The sequence below is a fragment of the Gossypium arboreum genome, chromosome 13, assembly GCF_025698485.1.
Source record: "Gossypium arboreum isolate Shixiya-1 chromosome 13, ASM2569848v2, whole genome shotgun sequence".
NCBI classification, from domain to species: domain Eukaryota; kingdom Viridiplantae; phylum Streptophyta; class Magnoliopsida; order Malvales; family Malvaceae; genus Gossypium; species Gossypium arboreum.
The window spans coordinates 418,452-439,940 of record NC_069082.1 but is presented as its reverse complement, the minus strand read 5'-3'; the positions used below and the strand labels follow the sequence as shown (position 1 = coordinate 439,940).

The 21,489-nt window shown below is 33.8% G+C and overlaps 1 protein-coding gene, 1 non-coding gene and 2 pseudogenes across 2 annotated transcripts; 2 read left to right on the top strand and 2 right to left on the bottom strand.

Moving 5' to 3' along the window:
- The first annotated feature begins 330 nt into the window (after positions 1-330).
- LOC108462370 (polygalacturonase-like) lies at positions 331-1,718 on the top strand (annotated as a pseudogene).
- A 2,563-nt stretch (positions 1,719-4,281) lies between these two features.
- On the bottom strand, positions 4,282-5,328 carry LOC108463263 (two-component response regulator ORR10). Its single transcript, XM_017763212.2, has 3 exons — positions 5,008-5,328; positions 4,710-4,923; positions 4,282-4,629 (listed from the first exon to the last, which is right to left on the bottom strand). Exons 1-3 carry the CDS (start codon positions 5,111-5,113, stop codon positions 4,446-4,448), a joined length of 504 nt encoding a protein of 167 aa, XP_017618701.1. The 5' UTR covers positions 5,114-5,328; the 3' UTR covers positions 4,282-4,445.
- Positions 5,329-16,337: 11,009 nt separating this feature from the next.
- On the top strand, positions 16,338-21,206 carry LOC128286947 (uncharacterized; annotated as a pseudogene).
- Positions 21,056-21,206, bottom strand: LOC128287033 (U4 spliceosomal RNA). The gene has a single exon (XR_008277733.1). It is a non-coding gene; the product is annotated as a U4 spliceosomal RNA (small nuclear RNA).
- Positions 21,207-21,489: the final 283 nt, after the last annotated feature.

The window sequence follows — 21,489 nt, the reverse complement described above, 5'->3', positions numbered from 1 at the left end:
ACAAAAAATTGAAAGAAATAAAATACCTTGTACTCCAAATTTTAAATTTTGGCCTATTGTTCAAGTGTTGTTCTTGTTCAAGAATAACTTACATTTGAGTCGTGGTTGTACTCAAAACGCACAAAACGCTAGCTTTCTTTAATCCTACACTTCCACAATTATACACATATACTCTTTTCTACTCTTTAATTTAATTATCCTCAATCTGCTAAACTATAAATATCTATTTTCTCTGTAACTCTTCTCATTCATCAATCACCTACTTATCAAACGGTACAGCTTAACTCGGTTTCAGTTTCAGCTTCTTTCACTACTTCCATCACTCTGTTGATGAGCCTCACACGTCCTTCTCATGTCTTTATTCTCGTTCTCTTTTTCATGTTATCCATAAATTCAACAAAGTACAGTGTGTTTAACTTTGGGGCTAAGCCTAATGGAAAAACTGACTCCTCCACCAAGGCTTTCCTCATGGCATGGGAAACAACCTGTAGTTCAGCTGACTCCACTATGATATGTGTACCCAAAGGCCGGTATTTACTCGGTTCTATGGCCTTCCAAGGTGGCTGCAAAAGCCCTCAAATCACTATGATATAATCAACGGCACCCTGGTAGCCCCTCAGGATTATAGACTACTAGGCAAATCTACCGATTGGCTGAGCTTTGAAGGAGTGAATGGCGTTTCAATCCTTGGTGGTGCCCTTGATGCCAAAGGACCACCTCTCTGGGCTTGCAAAGCTTCCCACTCCAACTGTCCTCCGGAGCCACAGTACTATTATATTTCAGTTTTAATTTTTCACTTAAGTTCCTGTATGATTCTAGTTAAGTCTTTATCATCCATGTAATTGACATGCTAATTTTTATTTGTGTGTGAGAGCAGACGTTAAGCTTTACCAACTCCAAGAACATTAGAATCCGTAGTTTATTGTCCTTCAATAGCTAAATGGTTCACATCGTGATCAATGAATGCGAAAATGTAGACGTCCAGGGTGTTAGGATCATCACTGCTGGTAATAGCCCTAACACCGATGCCATCCATGTCCAGTTATCTAAGAATGTCAATATTGCAAAATGCTCAATCAAAACTGGAGATGACTGCATCTCAATTGGTCCCGGTACCAAGAATTTATGGATAGTACTGGTCATAGCATTAGGTACTTGGATATAAAATCAAAATCCTTCTGATTTATTGTTATTATTAAGGACATAATTGAGTTGTTTTGGTTTATTTGCATTCTGCAGTATTGAAAGTTTAGCAAAAGATTTGAAAAGAGGGGATCCAAAATGTCACCATAAGAAAGACAATTTTTGGGCACTCAAAATGGGCTGAGCATCATGTCATGGGCAGGCCTAGTATTGGATTTATCCAAGAGGTTCGATTTATGGATTCTTTTATGAGAAATGTGCAAAATCTTATCGTAATTGATTAGAATTATTGCCACACAATTTAAATTGTCTCAATCAAGTATAATATATTATAATTATAATATTAAATTTAAGTATTTTGAGCTTAAAATTTGTTCAACCAATGGTAATGAAAAATGCCCTTGATTTTTATTTATGTTGAATCTATATTACTTGGAATGATTGAACTAATATTGTTTATATTTCAATGATTGCAAGTATCCTGAATAAAAGTTGAAGATATCATATATGAAGGTATTCGAGAAATATCATCTATACCAGTAGTTATAAAATTTGATTGTAGCTCCAAGGATTAGATTGCAAATGTCAATTTGTCATATTTGAATAAACTTACTCAATTATCTTGTTCTAATGTTCGTTGGAAAGCATTGAATTTAACTCACCAGAAAGTTGCTTATAAACTTTGGACATCAATTGAGAGAAAACTTTTTTTATATTTTTATTTATACACATGTATTTACCGAAAGCAAATTATACACATGTATTTATCGAAAGTAAATTATTTATTTTTGTATAATAATAAATATATGTCATAAAATTTTTTAATTGATCAAGCAAAGTTGATGAGATGCATGTTTAAATTTCTAATTTTATTTACATGTAATTTTTCTTAGTTTATGAATCAATAATTCCCCCATCTAAGGATGCCTATCATTGCTTCTATACTTTTATACTTTCTATATACTCTTCACATGCATTTGTATGTGCATCCTCATGTGGTGTTATAATTTAATCTTTTTATTTTTCGGTTTTAAAATAAGTTTATGAAGGTCTACGATGTTTAGAGGTTTCAATTGTTATTAATGAGAATGAAAATGTCCAACAATAGTCGTTTTATCTAATAGAACAACATTTGATTGGATGATAATTATGATCTATAGATGTGAAAGCACCAAATGTATAATTGTATCTGTATGCATCAGTTCCAATAAAAAGACAATGTGTCCATTGAGGATTGTTGTTTACAAGCAGCACAAGCAAGAAAGACCACCACCAACTGGGAACTAAAATGGATTTATGTTTAAAACAGGAAAATATAGTATAAGGTTTAAAGCCAAATTATATTTCTAGACATGGATTAATATTTGATTTCATCGCTCTTGAACACTTCCATTTGAATATATTTCATGGCAACTCATGGAACCACCCTGTTGCTCACTGCCTGCACAAGAACCATCCATATACACATGAACATGCATTTGCCTGACCATGCATTATGTATGCATCTAGTTGGGCCCTTCCACCTAATTGCCCATTGGTTTTAGGTTGTCATTTAATAATAACAGGAAATGCTATGTCTCTTTCCCTGCAAATCAGAAAATTATATTTAAATCTCAACAGTAGAATCAAGTGGCATGTGGAGATATAAGAATAATAAGAGATGCCAAATTAAAAGCTTTCTTTTACTTCACACCAGTGGTAGGGAATGGCCATCATATATATAATCTGATTCTTCTAATGTAATGTGGGGAATGAAGTGATACGCATACAATTATACCTGTCACTTTGCACTCAAGTGTTATTACCAACCAAATGTCTAAACATTCTACAAACCATGTCTTGCTTTTCATTTTAAGCTATGAATTGATTTCAAGGTCAAACGGCCATTATCAAGTTTTAGTCCCACTAGAGTGGGAATATAGCAAATCCACTCATAATTGCAAACCAATCCTTGCCTATTTTCCTCTCATCTTTCAAGCAATTTATTGGTTCCACTTAGAGCTAGTGGACTCATAAAAATGCACCACATAATCGCAAGCCAATCTTTTGTGAATAGAGTTGTCTTTCGATCTTGAAAATGTTGGAGAGTTTGAGTGGAGACGATAGATTCATAGACGATATGAAATTAAAACAATAGACTTTGAGATAGGTGACGCTTTTTAAAGAGTCCACAATTTACCCACACACAAAGTTCTAGAGAGTTAAGATAAAGGTCCTCCTAGTATACAGTAAAACTTTTTTATTCCTTTTAATTAGCAAATCAAGGAATTATCTAAAACTTACTCTATTTTCTAAAAATGTTGGAGAATTTGAGTGGAGACAATAGATTCGAAGATGATATGAAATTAAAACAGTAGATTTCGAAACGCGGGTGACACTTTTCAAAGAGAATAATTTGTCTCTCACAAAATTGTTAGAAGGTTAAGACGAAAATCTTAACTAATAATTATATTCTTAGAACTATAATCCCTCTATTTATATATACTCAATTGACACTATTGAATAATCAAAACCCTTCATATTGAACATACTTTTTAGAAAAAACATATCTCATGAACGCTAAATGTATCCATTGAATTAATGAATCATCACTTTAAGAAATGCCCATGAATCACAAGTGATCCATTAATAATATCTAATGAATTTACAATCTACAATTTTCAAAAGAAAAATAGAATTCGAGTCTTACCATGTGTATGGGACTGTCCAGAGTCTCACCACGTATACTTGCGAATGAAACTGTCTAGATTTATTTTTGGTTAAATTATAGATCCTATCCAGAATTATTTTACTCTAGGTAGGTAGGTTATATTTGCTTTTTGCTTAGTAATGTTTAATTCTACTTATAGTAAATCATCGTAATAAATATAATTGTAATCTAATTCATCTCAAGCTTTGAGAAGATTTCTGGACAAGAGAAAAAAAAATTATCTTAGTCAGATGTTCATCAATTCTAAATATAATCTGAGTTTCGAGTTCGAAACACGGTTGTAAAAAAAATCCTCCTCCTACTTCGTTCCAAATTGTCAGTTCTATTGCTAACCCTAAACCATAGAATTCCTCTGTTCATTATTGAAATAACTTTCCTTGATTATTGTAATAAGCAATCTGTCTAAATTGATGTTAAAATGAAATTCATTTCAACAAAATTGAGCTATATTTCTTCCTTATGGTGATTTACATAGCCTCTCTCCTCTTTCCTATACACTGATTTTGGTAAAGCAAAGAGAGAGAGTCAAGAATTTCTTTTCCCTATTTGATGATCTAATAATAAATCAGAAAATATTGATGAATTTGGTGGTTCATTTCACTTCCAATTCATTGTATCTTGCCCTCGTTCTATCAGGGGACACAATTTCATCCATCGCCTTTCTCTTGTTTACATTTGTTTGCGTTCTTCTTTTCATCAAATGAGGCCTAAGCTTGTTTACATCTGATAATTGAACTGGCTTCAAAAAGAACTCTTCAGCTCCATCTTCAAGGCATCTGATTTCAATAAAATTTCATGTCAGCTAAAATTGATGAATCCAACTTTGATTAAATAACATGTTTTCAAGAGGCCAAACCTGTTTATTCTTGATGGGATATTGTCTGAAGACATGATGACAACTGGTATGTCTTTGAATGATGAAGATTCTTTGATTTTTCGTAAGAGATCATAGCCTGTCATCCCTGGCATACAGTAATCTGTGATGATCAAATTCACTTCAACGTCATGATGATCATTGTTGTTCAATCCAAGAAACTCCAATGCCTTGGTTCCAGAATCCACTGCAGTAACTGCAAACACCACCCAGATAAGTATAAGAACAAAGCCATGTTTGGTAGAAAAAGAAAACCCTGTTTGGGAGCAAAGAAACGAACCTTGATAAGAAGAAGTCTTGAGAAGCTTTTCAATGAGCTTTCTATCAATGAGGGTATCATCAACAGCAAGAACATGAAATTTAGTCTCGGAAGCAGCCATAACCATGATTAGTGAAGAAGATGTGATGAATTCAACAAAGCAAAATACACCCAGAATAGAAGATTGGAATGTTGAGGAAAAGGAGAAATGGGAGGTGGGTTATAAAAGGGATGGGAATGGGAAACAAAAGATGAAAATCCCCATTGGAGAAAATCAGACAGTTCGGAGAAAGTAAAGATCCGGTCGATTACATATAATATAAAATCTCCACAGATCTTCTAGCTATGATTTTCTTTGACTTGGAAAACGTGAAAGAATCAAAGATGGTGTTTGTGTTTCCAATTTTTTAATATTTACAGACTTGGTACTTTAAATTTAACTGATATTCAATTTAGTATTTAAACTTTTTTATTTCATTTCATACTTGACTTCAATATTCAATTTGGTACCCGAGTTAGCCTTTAATGTTAATTTCGATACTTGATTTTTTTCAAATTGATACTCAAGTTCTCTTTCGTCCGAATTAAGTACCTAAATTTGGCTTTCACATTCAATTTGATACCTGAGCATTTTGCTATCCCAATTAAGTAGCTACATTCTTTAACTAAAGCAAACATGTTAAACATTCATCGAGCCATGTGATGACATTTGGTTTAGATATTAAATTTAACAACAAAACCAAACTTGGGTATCAAATTAGGATAAAAAATAATTTAGGTATCAAATTAATTATTAAAACTAAACTTAGATACTAAATGGTATATTAAGCCTAACTGAATATGATGTTGTGTTACAGGACATTTTAACTATTGAGATCCTAGCCATCATAGCCACAAATATTGACCCTTTTGGGGTTACGAAAGGTTCCACGAACATGAAAAATCAACTTTTTTAGACAAGTCGAATATATTTATAAGATATAATAAAAGATATGCCGTACATTACTATATAATATGCTGCACATATCACAATAATATCCTTCGTAATTCGTAGAACTACCTGTAAGATTCCAACATAAGATATCACATAATATGTTGAAGTAATGAGAGATATTCATAAATATATTACATGTATTTATATATAATAAAAATTAAAATTAATTATATATTAAATAAAAATTAAATTCGATTTGGTTTGGTTTGGTTTTAAATAATTAGAATTTTTAGATTTTGTATTACATAAACTGTTCAAACATCTTGATTAGAGTTTACTTTCGACTTTTCCTTAATTAGAGGATAATTTTTATTGAACATTTTGTTTGTCATCTAATCAACTATCTTGTTCCTTTCTCTTAAGATGTGATTATGTATCGTGCGTAAAATAAATAATTTTATAAAGCAATTTTAAAAGTGCGGTTTTACTTTTCATTAATCATGTAATGTCAATGAGAAGATATTATTTATCCATGTCTCGGACTATGAATTCCACTATTGTGAATGACGCTACATACTATAGAAGTCGTATATCCAACATACCAGCTTTCGGTTCATTGTTTATTTGAACTCAAGCTTTTACTTATATCAAAATATATAAGTCATGCATACATAGTCTATTATATCCACTCAAAATTTAGTTATGCCACATTATAAACTTCACAAGTGAAAAAATCCATTAACGGAGTCAGGATCTATTCTTCTTAGGTCCTGTTCGATATATTGACAGTTTAATCAGTCACATCCTTATCTCTATCTTCTAAGAGTCATTCACTCTGATGCCCAAGACAAAGCATCTCCACTATTGAACTTGATAAACGACATATTAGTCTTTCAATCAGTTTGCTCATTTCTAATTATACTAAGGACTTGTTTAGGTTCGTCTACTAATATAAGTTATCTTTCCGCAGTACGATTCGACCATGAAATATCGTTTAGTATTAGTTTAAACATTAAACAAACAATGAATTAATATTTGATTCTATTTTATTTTGCGTGCAAAAATCATACGAGGACAATTATACAAATTATATTGATGTAATCTATAAATTTATTTTATTAATTAATCTATTAAAAAAATTAAAATTTACAAACGAATATACTACACTCAATGTATAAATTCAACATGTGGACTGTAATGACCCAAAATTTACGGGCATCTGAAAAGTACATTAACAGGCCTCCGTCTTAGTAAATCGAGTTCGAAATAATTACTAGAAATATTTATGAGTTTAGCGATGTGTTTGATTAGGTTTAAATTAGGTGAATTTAGCTTAATTTAGAGTAATTAGTAAAAATGACTAAATTGAATAAGGAGTAAAAGTTTAATTATAAATTAGTAGGAAATAATAAGGACCAAATAGGGAATTAAGCCTATTTAGGAAGATGAGGCGGCAAAGGAGTAAAAAAATTTAAGATTTTTACTTAGTTATATAGTATAATTTTGACAAGTGGATGGTAAAAAATAAATAATAAATAAATTATTATAATATATTATTAGCAACTAACACAAATAAAAGAAAGAAAATAAAGTAAAGAACAAAGAAAAGAAACAGAATAGGCAAACGAAAAGCAGGGGAAGGAAAGAAAGAAAGAAGAAAGAAAAGAAAAAGGGAGAATTAGGGTTTGAAGGTTTGAAAGTTTAATAGGTAAGTTAATTTAGCCCTTTTTATTTAATTTTAATGTTTTAAAAGCTTTAGAACAAAGTTTTGATGAAATTAAATTAATATTTTTAAAGTTATTAGAATTCTAAATATTGTTCATGTTGAATAAAAAAATGAAAATGAAATAGGGTTTAATTGAATGAAATTCAAGTTAAAATAGATATAAGGATTGAATTGCAAAGTAAGCTATAAGTTTTGTGTTTTAGGGACTAAATTGAGGAAAATTTCGGAATTAAGAAAATATGTTGAATTTAATAGTTAAATTTGAGTTTAAATGAAATTTGAATAGACATAAGGTGTGAATTGGTGTTATAAATTTGGTTATTAACATTTTACATCAAAACAGTTTTGGGAAGTAGCAATGGTCTGACTTTGAAAATTCACTAAAAATTGTATAAATTGAACTAGAGGATGAAAAAAATATGTAATTAAAACTTATTGAGTCTAGTTTCTTATAGTATAAATAGTGTAAGCAATGAATTGATGAATCAAGAGATATTTGAAATTTTGTAAGACTGGTTTGGGGTGATTTCGAGTGCCTTGTTTTAGCTTTGGAAAATCATTATAAATTGTACAAAAATTATTATGGAGTGTAATTTATATTTGTGAACTCCTTAATGAATCTAGTTTCAAAATAAGTAAACAAAAACCTTATTTGAGTTCTGTACAATGAGATAATTTATTTTTAGTAGAGAGAGGTCAGAACTGTCAAATGAAATAACAGGGAGTATTTAATGAATAAACTGTACTAATTGGCTAGACCAAAATTCTGAAAATCTTATGGTGAGAAGATATATGAGTCTAGTTTCAGGAAAATTAGTGGATCTTAATTTGGAGTTTCCTAGCTCAAGATATAAATAATTTAGTAACAATGACTCAAGCAGACAGCTTAATGGTGAAATTATATATATACATTAAAATGGTTAAATTTGCATGTTTAGGCTCATGGATTAAATTGAATTGTGTTATATTGATGATTATAAATTATTATTATTTTCGTAGTTAACAAAGAACCCAAGACATCGGCGCACAAAGGAAAGGAGAAAGCTATCGAGGATTAAAACGAGAAATTCACGGTTTGTATTACTATAATTCAAATTACTTTTTATTAAATGTTTTATATCAATTCTATATTTAATAAGTGAATTATAAGGTAAGTACTGATATTTGAGTTGAATGAGAATTGAATTGAATGGTGAATGTGTATGTATAATTGAATTGTGTTAGAATTAAGTGACCCAAATTCTTATTTAAATAAAATACGATGGAAAATAAAATAAAAGTAAAATCCATATAGAACTAGACTTCTTTTATTTTATTTTAGAATAAGGTTTTAAACCTTATTAAACTCCATCTATTTTATATTGATTAGGATAAGGTGTTTCAATCCTACTAGAATATGGCTTTGCAAGCCTATAAATATACATAGTCTATTCCTCTTGTATTTGTGTAAAAATTTTCGACATAGTGAATTTTCTTCTCCTCTTCGTGGTTTTTTTCCGAAAGGGTTTCACGTAAAATTTATGTGTTCTTTATTTTTATTTATTTTATTCTATTTTATTTTTCACAAATTGGTATCGAGCAAGGTTGGAATCAACCTAGATCTTCCTTATCATCTTGAACCTCCATGGCCTCCAATTTTGAGAGAATTTCTTTAAACAACATTTAAGTGTTAGGTGTCTGAACACCTTCCTCCAAGCGATGAGCATAAAATTTTTCATATGCAACTTGCTTGTTAGAGTTTTCGACATACATATTTGTTCTAGCCTCTTCCATAATCGTGGCGGTTTTTTTCATCACAAGCAAAATTTACGTTGGACAAATCAGATGTAATTGTTAATGCCTTTCCTTATTTATGTGTTCTTTATTTTCTTATTTATTTTATTCTATTTTATTTTCACAAATTGGTATCGAGCTTCCTTGCATCTTTATTCATCTCGATCACACATAATGGCGCCTTTGAAGTATGAAATTCACTGTTGATCGCAACACCGATTTGCATTGTTCAAATTAAGATGCAAGCGCTTCTTGCACGATGGATCAGAGGATGCCCCGCTAGGATAGATAAGATGCCTTTGACATTAACATAATGAAGAGAAGAAGCGTAAGGATCGAAAGGCATTAACACAATTACATCTCGCATTTGTCCAACGAAATTTTGCAGGATGTGATGAAAGAGAAAACCGCCACGCATTATGGAAGAGGCTAGAACAAATATGTATGTCGAAAACTCTAACAAGCAAGTTGCATATGAAGCGTCATTTTTATGCTCATCGCTTGGAGGAAGGTGCGTCAGACACCTAACACTTAATGTTGTTTAAAGAAATTCTCTCAAACTTGGAGGCCATGGAGGTTCAAGATGATAAGGAAGATCTAGGTTGATTCTACTTTGTTCGTTGCCCTGCCTTATTCAACCTTTAGAGACACGATTTTATATAGCCGAGTCTCTCACAGTTGATGAGGTTTATAATTCTTTAACCTCGTATAATAAGATGAAGCATCTTGTGGTTAAACCCAACTCTCGGGAGAGGGTCTCATTGTTCGTGGGAGACAAGACCGAATGTTGATGATGATCGTGGTAGAACACAGAACGGAATCCTCGTGGTAAATCTAAGGGTAGATCGAAATCTTCAAACAGAGGTAAAACTTGCAACTTCGCAAGAAGAAAGGGCACATTAAATCTGAGTGCTATAAGCTACAAAATAAGATTAAAAGGGAGGTGCGAATCAAAAGGAAAACAAATTAAAAATTCGGTGAAGGCGATGTTGTAGAAGACTACAATGATGGTGAACTTCTAGTTGCTTCATCAATGATTCTAAAGTAAGCGAGGAATGGATACTTGATTCAGTTTGCACCTTCCACATGAGTCCCAATCGAATTGGTTTACAACTTATGAAACAATGTCTCAAGGTGTTGTTTTGATGGGAAATAATGCTTCATGTAAAATCGCGGTGTTGGAACAATTAAAGTTAAGATGTTTGATGGAGTTGTCGAACACTTAGTGACGTGCGGCATGTTCCGAATTGAAAAGAAATTTAATTTCGTTGAGTACTCTTGATTCAAAAGGGCAGATACACACCTGAAAGTGGGGTTTTAAAGATTTCAAAGGGTCCCTTGTTGTGATGAAAGGGCAAAGAAAGATTGCCAAGTTATATGTTTTCTGAGGTTCTCTTCATTCATTGGTGATGCGCTTGTCGCTTCTCTTCCTTGTCGATGATGATATTACTAAACTTTGGCATATGCGCCTAGGGCATATGAGTGAGAATGGCATGGCGAAATTAAGCAAAAGAGGACTTCTTAATGGGCAAGGAATTTGCAAACCGAATTTCGTGAGCACCGTGTTTTTGGGAAGCAAAAGAGAGTTCGATTCACTAGAGGAATCCATAACACGAAGGAAACGTTGGAGTATATCCATTCGATCGTGGGGGCCGTCCGAGTGCCTTCGAGAGGTGGAGCTAATTATATGCTAACATTTATTGATGATTTTCCGAAAAGTTTGGGCGTTCTTCCGATGCGAAAAGCGATGTGTTTTCCACATTTAAGTCTTGGAAAATTATGATTGAAAAAGCAGACGGAAAATAGATAAAATACCTCCGCATGCACAATGGCTTAGAGTTACGCTCGATGAGTTTAATAGATTGTGCAAGTCGGAAGGATCATGAGACACTTGACGATTCGTCATACTCCACAAAGAAACGGCATTGCGAACGAATGAACGAACGATCATGGAGAAGGTTCGATGTATGTTGTCAAATGCCAACTTACGAAGTCATTTTGGGCGTACGACCTCTCATCGCATGTTTTTGATCAACCGATCTCCATCCGTTGCCATTGAGAAAAAGACTCCACAAGAGGTATGGTCCGTAATCCCGCTAATTATTCGATTTAAAGATTTTGGGTGTCTGCGTATGCTCATGTTGATAATGGAAAATTGGAACCGAGATCCATTAAATGCGTTTTCTTGGTTATAAAGCTGGTGTAAAAGGCTATAAGTTATGGTGTCCTGAAAATAGAAAAGTTGTGATTAGCGAGATGTTGTTTTGATGAAACGCTATGCTACCTAACTTATCTCTTAAAGACTCTTCCAATAAAGAAAACCAAAAGCGGTGGAGCATCGATTAATACGAATCAACTCCTCAAGCCAAGATAAAAATTGAGAATAGAGTTGCTTCTTCACCGCAATACTCTATCGCCAAAAACAGGACAAGAAGAGAAATTAAACCTCCAAAGAAGTATGCCGAGGTTGATCTAGTTGCTTATGCTTTAAATGTGGTGAAGATATAGATGCGAATCAAGAGCCATTTAATTATTCCGAGGCGATTAGTGTGAAGACTCGAAAAAGTGGATGTTTGCTATGCAAGAGGAGATGGAATCACTCCACAAAAACAGAACATGGGATCTTGTAAAACTTCCTAAAGGTAAAAAGGCATTCGTTGTAAATGGGTGTTTAAAAGAAAGAAGGGACTCAGGAGTTGAAGAACCCGGATATAAAGCAAGGCTTGTTGCAAAGGGTTACATCAAATTCCGAGTGGACTTCACAGATGTGTTCTCTCCAGTTGTTAAGCATAGTTCGATTCGAGCTTTGCTTGGTATTGTTGCCATGCATGATTTGGAGCTTGAGCGGTTAGATGTAAAACGCATTTTGCATGGAGAACTTGAGGAAGATATTTACATGCAACAACGGAGGGTTTTATAGTCTCGAAAAAGAGGACTATGTTTGCTTGCTGAAAAAGTCCCTTTTCGGTTTGAAACAATCACCAAGACAAGGGTACAAGAGGTTTGATTCCTTTATGACTTCTCATGATTTCAAAAGAAGTAGTTTTGACAGTTGTGTCTACTTTAAGAAAAAAAGTGATGGTTCTTTTGTGTATCTACTTCTTTATGTTGATGACATGTTGATAGTAGCAAAGATAAAAGAGAGATAAGAAAGGTTAAAGCCCAACTAAGTGAAGAATTTGAGATGAAAGATTTAGGACCAGCAAAGAAGATACTTGGTATGGAGATTCTCGAGATAGAAAAGCAAGTAAATTGTACCTAAGTCGGAAGGGTACATTGAGAAAGTTCTTTGGTGTTCAATATGCAGAGTGCTAAGCTGTTAGTACTCCTTTAGCACCCATTTCAGACTTTCATCGGCCTTATCTCCTCAATCAAATAATGAGATTGAGTACATGTCACATGTTCCATACTCTAGTGCGAGGGATCTCTCATGTATGCTATGGTTTGTTCACGTCCGTTTATCATATGCGATCAAGGCGCTTAGCGTATACATGGCGAATCTGGTAAAGAACACCGGAAAGCGATTCAAAGGATTTTAAGATACTTACGAGGCACTACTAATGTTTGCTTACAGTTTGGAAGAACTAAAGATGAAGTTATAGGGTATGTTGATGCTGATTTTGCTGGAGACCTTGATAGAAGAAGATCTCTCACAGTTACGTCTTTACAATCGGAGGTTGTGCAATTAGTTGGAAAGCCACTTTGCAAACTACGATCGCTTTGTCTACCACTGAAGTTTGAGTACATGGCGATTCTCGAGGCTTGTAAAGAAGCTATTTGGTTGAAGGGACTATTTAGTGAACTCAATGAAGACCTTCAAATCAAGACAAGATTTTGTGACGATCAGTGCCATCTTTCTTACAAAAGATCAAATGTTTCATGAGAGAACAAAACACATTGATATTCGGTATCATTTTGTTCGTGATATTATTGCTCGTGGTGATATTGTTGTGAGCAAAATTAGCACTCATGAAAATCCTGCAGATATGATGACTAAGTCACTTCCTATAACCAAGTTTGAGCATTGCTTAGACTTGGTTGGTGTTCATTGTTGAAGTTAAACCCTTAAGGGTTTTTGGAAGAGGTGAAGAACTTGTTTATTGAAAGTTCGCGATGAAGAACTTGTTCATTGAGAATTTGTGTCAAGGTGGAGATTGTTAGAATTAAGTGACCCAAATTCTTATTTAAATAAAATACGATGAAAAATAAAATAAAAGTAAAATCCATATAGAACTAGACTTCTTTTATTTTATTTTAGAATAAGGTTTTAAACCTTATTAAACTCCATCTATTTTATATTGATTAGGATAAGGTGTTTCAATCCTACTAGAATATGGCTTTGCAAGCCTATAAATAGACATAGTCTATTCCTCTTGTATTTGAGTAAAAATTTTTCGACATAGTGAATTTTCTTCTCCTCTGCCCGTGGTTTTTTTTCTCGAAAGGGTTTCCACGTAAAATTTATGTGTTCTTTATTTTTATTTATTTTATTCTATTTTATTTTTTCACAAATTGATATCAGAGCTTCCGGGTTATTCATCTCGATCACGGTAATGGCGTCTTTGAAGTATGAAATTCCGCTGTTGGATCGCAACACCAGATTTGCATTGTGGCAAATTAAGATGCAAGCAGTTCTTGCACAGATGGATCTAGAGGATGCCCTGCTAGGGATAGATAAGATGCCTTCGACATTAACAGATGAAGAGAAGAAGCGTAAGGATCGAAAGGCATTAACACAATTACATCCGCATTTGTCCAACGAAATTTTACAGGATGTGATGAAAGAGAAAACTGCATTGCATTATGGAAGAGGCTAGAACAAATATGTATGTCGAAAACTCTAACAAGCAAGTTGCATATGAAGCGGCGTCTTTATGCTCATCGTTTGGAGGAAGGTGCGTCAGTACACGAACACTTAACAGTTGTTTAAAGAAATTCTCTCAAACTTGGAGGCCATGGAGGTTCAAGATGATAAGGAAGATCTAGGGTTGATTCTACTTTGTTCGTTGCCCCGTCTTATTCAACCTTTAGAGACACGATTTTATATAGCCATGAGTCTCTCACAGTTGATGAGGTTTATGATTCTTTAACCTCGTATGATAAGATGAAGCATCTTGTGGTTAAACCCAACTCTCGGGAGAGGGTCTCATTGTTCGTGGGAGACAAGACCGGAATGTTGATGATGATCGTGGTAGAACACAGAACGGAATCCTCGTGGTAAATCTAAGGGTAGATCGAAATCTTCAAACAGAGGTAAAACTTGCAACTTCGCAAGAAGAAAGGGCACATTAAACTGAAAAGCTATAAGCTACAAAATAAGATTAAAAGGAGGCTGCGAATCAAAAGGAAAACAACCAAAAATTCGGTGAAGGCGATGTTGTAGAAGACTACGATGGTGAACTTCTAGTTGCTTCATCAATGATTCTAAAGTAAGCGAGGAGTGGATACTTGATTCAGTCGCACCTTCCACATGAGTCCCAATCGGGATTGGTTTACAACTTATGAAACAATGTCTCAAGGTGTTGTTTTGATGGGAAATAATGCTTCATGTAAAATCGCAGTGTTGGAACAATTAAAGTTAAGATGTTTGATGGAGTTGTCGAACACTTAGTGACGTGCGGCATGTTCCGAATTGAAAAGAAATTTAATTTCGTTGAGTACTCTTGATTCAAAAGGGCAGATATACAATGAAAGTGGGGTTTTAAAGATTTCAAAGGGTCCCTTGTTGTGATGAAAGGGCAAAGAAAGATTGCCAAGTTATATGTTTTACGTGGTTCTATCATATCGGTGATGCAATTGCCGCTTCCTCTTCCTTGTCGATGATGATATTACTAAACTTTGGCATATGCGCCTAGGGCATATGAGTGAGAATGGCATGACGTAATTAAGCAAAGAGGACTTCTTAATGGGCAAGGAATTTGCAAACCGAATTTCGTGAGCACCGTGTTTTTGGGAAGCAAAAGAGAGTTCGATTCACTAGAGGAATCCATAACACGAAGGAAACGTTGGAGTATATCCATTCTGATCTGTAGGGGCCGTCCAGAGTGCCTTCGAGAGGTGGAGCTAATTATATGCTAACCTTTATTGATGATTTTTCGAAAAAGTTTGGGCGTTCTTCCAAGCGAAAGCGATGTGTTTTCCACATTTAAGTCTTGGAAAATTATGATTGAAAAACAGACGGAAAAGCAGATAAAATACCTCCGCATGCACAATGGCTTAGAGTTCTGCTCGATGAGTTTAATAGATTGTGCAAGTCGGAAGGATCATGAGACACTTGACGATTCGTCATACTCCACAAAAAAGCGGCGTTGCGAACGAATGAACGAACGATCATGGAGAAGGTTCGATGTATGTTGTCAAATGCCAACTTACCAAAGTCATTTTGGGCGTAAGCCTTTCATCGCATGTTTTTGATCAACCGATCTCCATCCGTTGCCATTGAGAAAAAGACTCCACAAGAGGTATGGTCCGTAATCCCGCTAATTATTCGATTTAAAGATTTTTGGGTGTCTGCGTATGCTCATGTTGATAATGGAAAATTGGAACCGAGATCCATTAAATGCGTTTTCTTGGTTATAAAGTGGTGTAAAGGCTATAGGTTATGGTGTCCGAAAATAGAAAAGTTGTGATTAGCAGAGATGTTGTTTTTGATGAAACGCTATGCTACCTAACTTATCTCTTAAAGACTCTTGAATAAAGAAAACCAAAAGCGGTGGAGCATCGATTAATACGTAATCAACTCCTCAAGCCAATACAAAATTGAGAATAGAGTTGCTTCTTCACCGCAATACTCTATCGCCAAAAATAGGACAAGAAGAGAAATTAAACCTCCAAAGAAGTATGCCGAGGTTGATCTAGTTGCTTATGCTTTAAATGTGGTGAAGATATAGATGCTAATCAAGAGCCATTTAATTATTCGAGGCGATTAGTGTGAAGACTCGAAAAAGTGGATGTTTGCTATGCAAGAGGAGATGGAATCACTCCACAAAAAACAGAACATGGGATCTTGTAAAACTTCCTAAAGGTAAAAAGGTCATTCGTTGTAAATGGGTGTTTAAAAAGAAAGAAGGGACTCAGGAGTTGAAGAACCCGGATATAAAGCAAGGCTTGTTGCGGTCAAATTCCGTGAGTGGACTTCACAGATGTGTTCTCTCCAGGTTGTTAAGCATAGTTCGATTCGAGCTTTGCTTGGTATTGTTGCCATGCATGATTTGGAGCTTGAGCGGTTAGATGTAAAACGCATTTTTGCATGGAGAACTTGAGGAAGATATTTACATGCAACAACCAGAGGGTTTTATAGTCTCGAAAAAGAGGACTATGTTTGCTTGCTGAAAAAGTCCCTTTACGGTTTGAAACAAATCACCAAGACAAGGGTACAAGAGGTTTGATTCCTTTATGACTTCTCATGATTTCAAAAGAAGTAGTTTTGACAGTTGTGTCTACTTTAAGAAAAAGTTGATGGTTCTTTTGTGTATCTACTTCTTTATGTTGATGACATGTTGATAGTAGCAAAAGATAAAAGAGAGATAAGAAAGGTTAAAGCCCAACTAAGTGAAGAATTTGAGATGAAAGATTTAGGACCAGAAAGAAGATACTTGGTATGGAGATTCTCGAGAGATAGAAAAGCAAGTAAATTGTACCTAAGTCGGAAGGGTACATTGAGAAAGTTCTTTGCGAGTTCAATATGCAGAGTGCTAAGCTCATTAGTACTCCTTTAGCGACCCATTTCGGACTTTCATCGGCCTTATCTCCTCAATCGATAATGAGATTGAGTACATGTCACATGTTCCATACTCTAGTGCATGAGGATCTCTCATGTATGCTATGGTTTGTTCACGTCCGATTTATCATATGCACGGTCGGTCGATTAGCGATACATGGCGAATCTCGGTAAAGAACACCGGAAAGCGATTCGATGGATTTTAAGATACTTACGAGGCACTACTAATGTTTGCTTACGTTTGGAAGAACTAAAGATGGAGTTATAGGGTATGTTGATGCTGATTTTCTTGGAGACCTTGATAGAAGAAGATCTCTCACAAGTTACGTCTTTACAATCGGAGGTTGTGCAATTAGTTGGAAAGCCACTTTGCAAACTACGATCGCTTTGTCTACCAATCAAGTTGAGTACATGGCGATTCTCGAGGCTTGTAAAGAAGCTATTTGGTTGAAGGGACTATTTAGTGAACTCAATGAAGACCTTCAAATCAAGACAAGATTTTGTGACAATCGAGTGCCATCTTTCTTACAAAAGATCAAATGTTTCATGAGAGAACAAAACACATTGATATTCGGTATCATTTTGTTCGTGATATTATTGCTCGTGGTGATATTGTTGTGAGCAAAATTAGCACTCATGAAAATCCTGCAGATATGATGACTAAGTCACTTCCTATAACCAAGTTTGAGCATTGCTTAGACTTGGTTGGTGTTCATTGTTGAAGTTAAACCCTTAAGGGTTTTTTGGAAGAGGTGAAGAACTTGTTTATTGAAAGTTCGCGATGAAGAACTTGTTCATTGAGAATTTGTGTCAAGGTGGAGATTGTTAGAATTAAGTGACCCAAATTCTTATTTAAATAAAATACGATGGAAAATAAAATAAAAGTAAAATCCATATAGAACTAGACTTCTTTTATTTTATTTTAGAATAAGGTTTTAAACCTTATTAAACTCCATCTATTTTATATTGATTAGGATAAGGTGTTTCAATCCTACTAGAATATGGCTTTGCAAGCCTATAAATAGACATAGTCTATTCCTCTTGTATTTGTGTAAAAATTTTTCGACATAGTGAATTTTCTTCTCCTCCTCCTCGTGGTTTTTTTCCGAAAGGGTTTCCACGTAAAATTTATGTGTTCTTTATTTTTATTTATTTTATTCTATTTTATTTTTCACAAATTGTAAATTGATTTGAATATGAAAGTTTTAATTGAAAAGTAATCTTGGAATGGAAATGAAAGTGAATTGAGAATAGAAATACCCTATTAACTAGTCGGGCTGAGTCGGATATAATTGGCATGCCATAGGATATGGAAGTGTACGGGATTTGCCGGCTTTACTGATCAGGCACTTTATGTGTCGTTTTTCAGGCACCTCGTGTGTCGTATCAGGCACCTCGTGTGTCGTTTTAGGCACTTTATGTGTCGTCTCTCGATCAGTACTATGTACCGTTTTAGGCACAATGTGCCGTCTCGGTGTGTTTGGGTTGGAATCTGTATCCGTTAAAGTCCGAAATGTTAATAGGGTGAATAATTGAAATGAGAAGTTCAAATGAATTTGATCGACTGTACTAGTGAATATGAAAGAAATTAAAATTGTGGACTGAAAATTTAGATTGGAAATGAAATGCATGGATTTAAAATGATTGTGGTGATTAAAACACGGTAAATGTGATTTGTAACTAAAATTGAATAATAGCTAAAGATTGTTTATTTATTGTTATTTAATGATAACTTAAAAAAAAAAAGAGAATTGTTATTTGATGTTTGAGTTCTTATTTTTTTTTAATTGCTATTGCAATTTGAATTATGGTAATACCACCGAGTATGAAATACTCAATACTGTTGTTTCCGTCATGCAGTTAATAGAAGTCTAGTGTCCTGGTCCAAAGATCCGAGTGATCCCGACTTCAAATGAAAAGATTTTGGGTGATGTTTTCTTTCTTAATTGAAAGTGGCATGTACTAGGTGTTGTATAAGTTATATAGATATACTTGTAAAGTTAGTTATAAGAATGGTATACCATATTTTGTTATTAGTTTGATAAAATGGTAAATATTATATTATATAATTTGGTATAAGTTGGAATGAAAAAAAAATGAATGAAGTTATTAGTTAATTTGGATTAATATTATGAATGTTTAGTTATTAAATGACTATGTTAATGAATTGGTTATGATTTAGATATATTTAGGTTTAAATTGTTTTTGATTGTGCCATTGGTTTTGGATTAGGTGGTTTTGGTTTGAATTTGCGGGGAGTTTTATGTAAAATTAAGAAGAAATGTCTGTCGAAATTTTTGTAAAAAAATATATATATATTTCCTAATACTCGAACAAGTCCCGTTTCATTCCACTTTAATACTTGTGTTGGGCTTCGAAAGTCCATTATAGGGACATAATTCTTCAATTATACTATGAATGTTATAATAATTGTAAAATATCCATAAGTTATCTGATATATCCGGTAATACCTCGTAGTCCTGTTCTGGCGACGGTTTGGGGTTAGGGGGTGTTACATGGACAAAAACTAAATAATCATAACATTTTCGAGACTAAATCACTGATTTAGATGAGCTAAGAATTAGTGTATTGGTCCCACTAATTATATTTTCCCGGGAATCCCTAGCAATGTTTATGATTATTTCCTTTCTATTCACATTTCTAAAACTATCATCCATGTTAACATTGATTGTACCAATAGTTGAGAGGTAGTACTCCATGGATGTTCTACTCCTTTCTATGGCGATGAAAGAGAAATGCTTTGGGCCATTAATTTATCTGGTTTCTAGACTTGCTTTGGACATGATTTGATTCCCTCAGTAGCAGAATCATTCCTAACTTTCCAAATGAACTTGCAAGTTCATGTTACAAGGCTTAGATCAAACCCTTACCCCTTTTGGTTCAACATGTTGGAAACCTCATTCCACCATTCAACGTAAAAGGAAAAACCCAATCAGAGAAAGATATTAATAGAAGCTCGATGCCTTCCATACTGCTTGGGAAACAAGGACATAAGAAAATGATGTGTCCTGAAGATTCCACTCGTTGTTTGTATTTATGACACTCCATTGCGAAGCTTCTGTGTTGTTTCGTCAGATTTTCTTTAGAAGTTATAAAATTAGTGCACATGAGCAAAATGAACATTTAAACTCCTAGAATGGTATTGAGGTTCCAAATTGATTTCCATAGCCCTATTCTGTTAGTTGTATGAGTAGAGGTTCCCTCCTCCGCTTATATCTTAGATCTCATCGAAATGGCTAACTATAGCATCCTAATGAGTATTAATTGAAAGATTTGTCCTCAGCCGATGTAGTTAAAGTCCAATAGACAACATTTATGGTTTTGATCTACTAGTTCATAGAACACAGTAGTTGCCTCCCTCAAGAGGGATTCCTTGATACTTGAAAATTTTCAAGGTCGTGGGTTCATTTATTCTACCAAATTGAAATGCTTCATCCATTTTTAGCATTCCTCATAAGCCTACATAAATAATAACATTTATCTAATATAAAAATAAATGTATTTATTTCTTTAAAATTTCACAATTATACAAAATTAAATTGATTTATATATTCTTTTAAGATTTCATGTGTATAATTACACGAAATTAAAGTTTATGTATATAATTACACATTATTCATGAATTTTGAAAATTTTGAGATTCATCCTATGAATTTTAAGTTACTAAATTATGAAATTTACTAAATTATGATAAATTTCATGTTAAGAATTTTGTACCAATTTAAAATATACTATTTTTACAGAAATTTTAGAAATTTCAATCCTCAATTTTAAAATTCCACTAAAACTTCAGCCCATTCAAAACAAAAAACTATAAGACTAAGCCCAAAGAGAGCCATTCCAGAAACTCGCAGAGGACCCAATCAAGAACAGCTTTGAGAACTAGGAATTGTAGGGCTTTACCCCGAAGGGAGCCCTTCCAGAAATTCTCGAAGGCCCAGGCTGAACCCAGGCCTAAGAGGGGGTTTGGAAATAGTTTTCAACCAGCAATAGACGCGCCTCGGTTAGAACCTCACTAGCTGCGTCATTGCCCCAAGCGCAAAGATGCTTCATTCTGCGTTTTCGCTTACTTTTTATAGCCGATGCACGGAGTGGCATGTTACTAACTAATCGATGTGGGAATCGACTCAATTACTTATATTCAGTTGAGTTATTTTGCTATTTGTGATCGAAGAGAATCATCATATTATAACTACAAAATAATTAATAAAATCTACTAAAATATAAATTATAAATGCATTTTAAATAATAAATATAAATTATATATAATATTTAATTTGAATGTATAAATCATATTTTTAATATTAAAAACACATACAAATATAACTC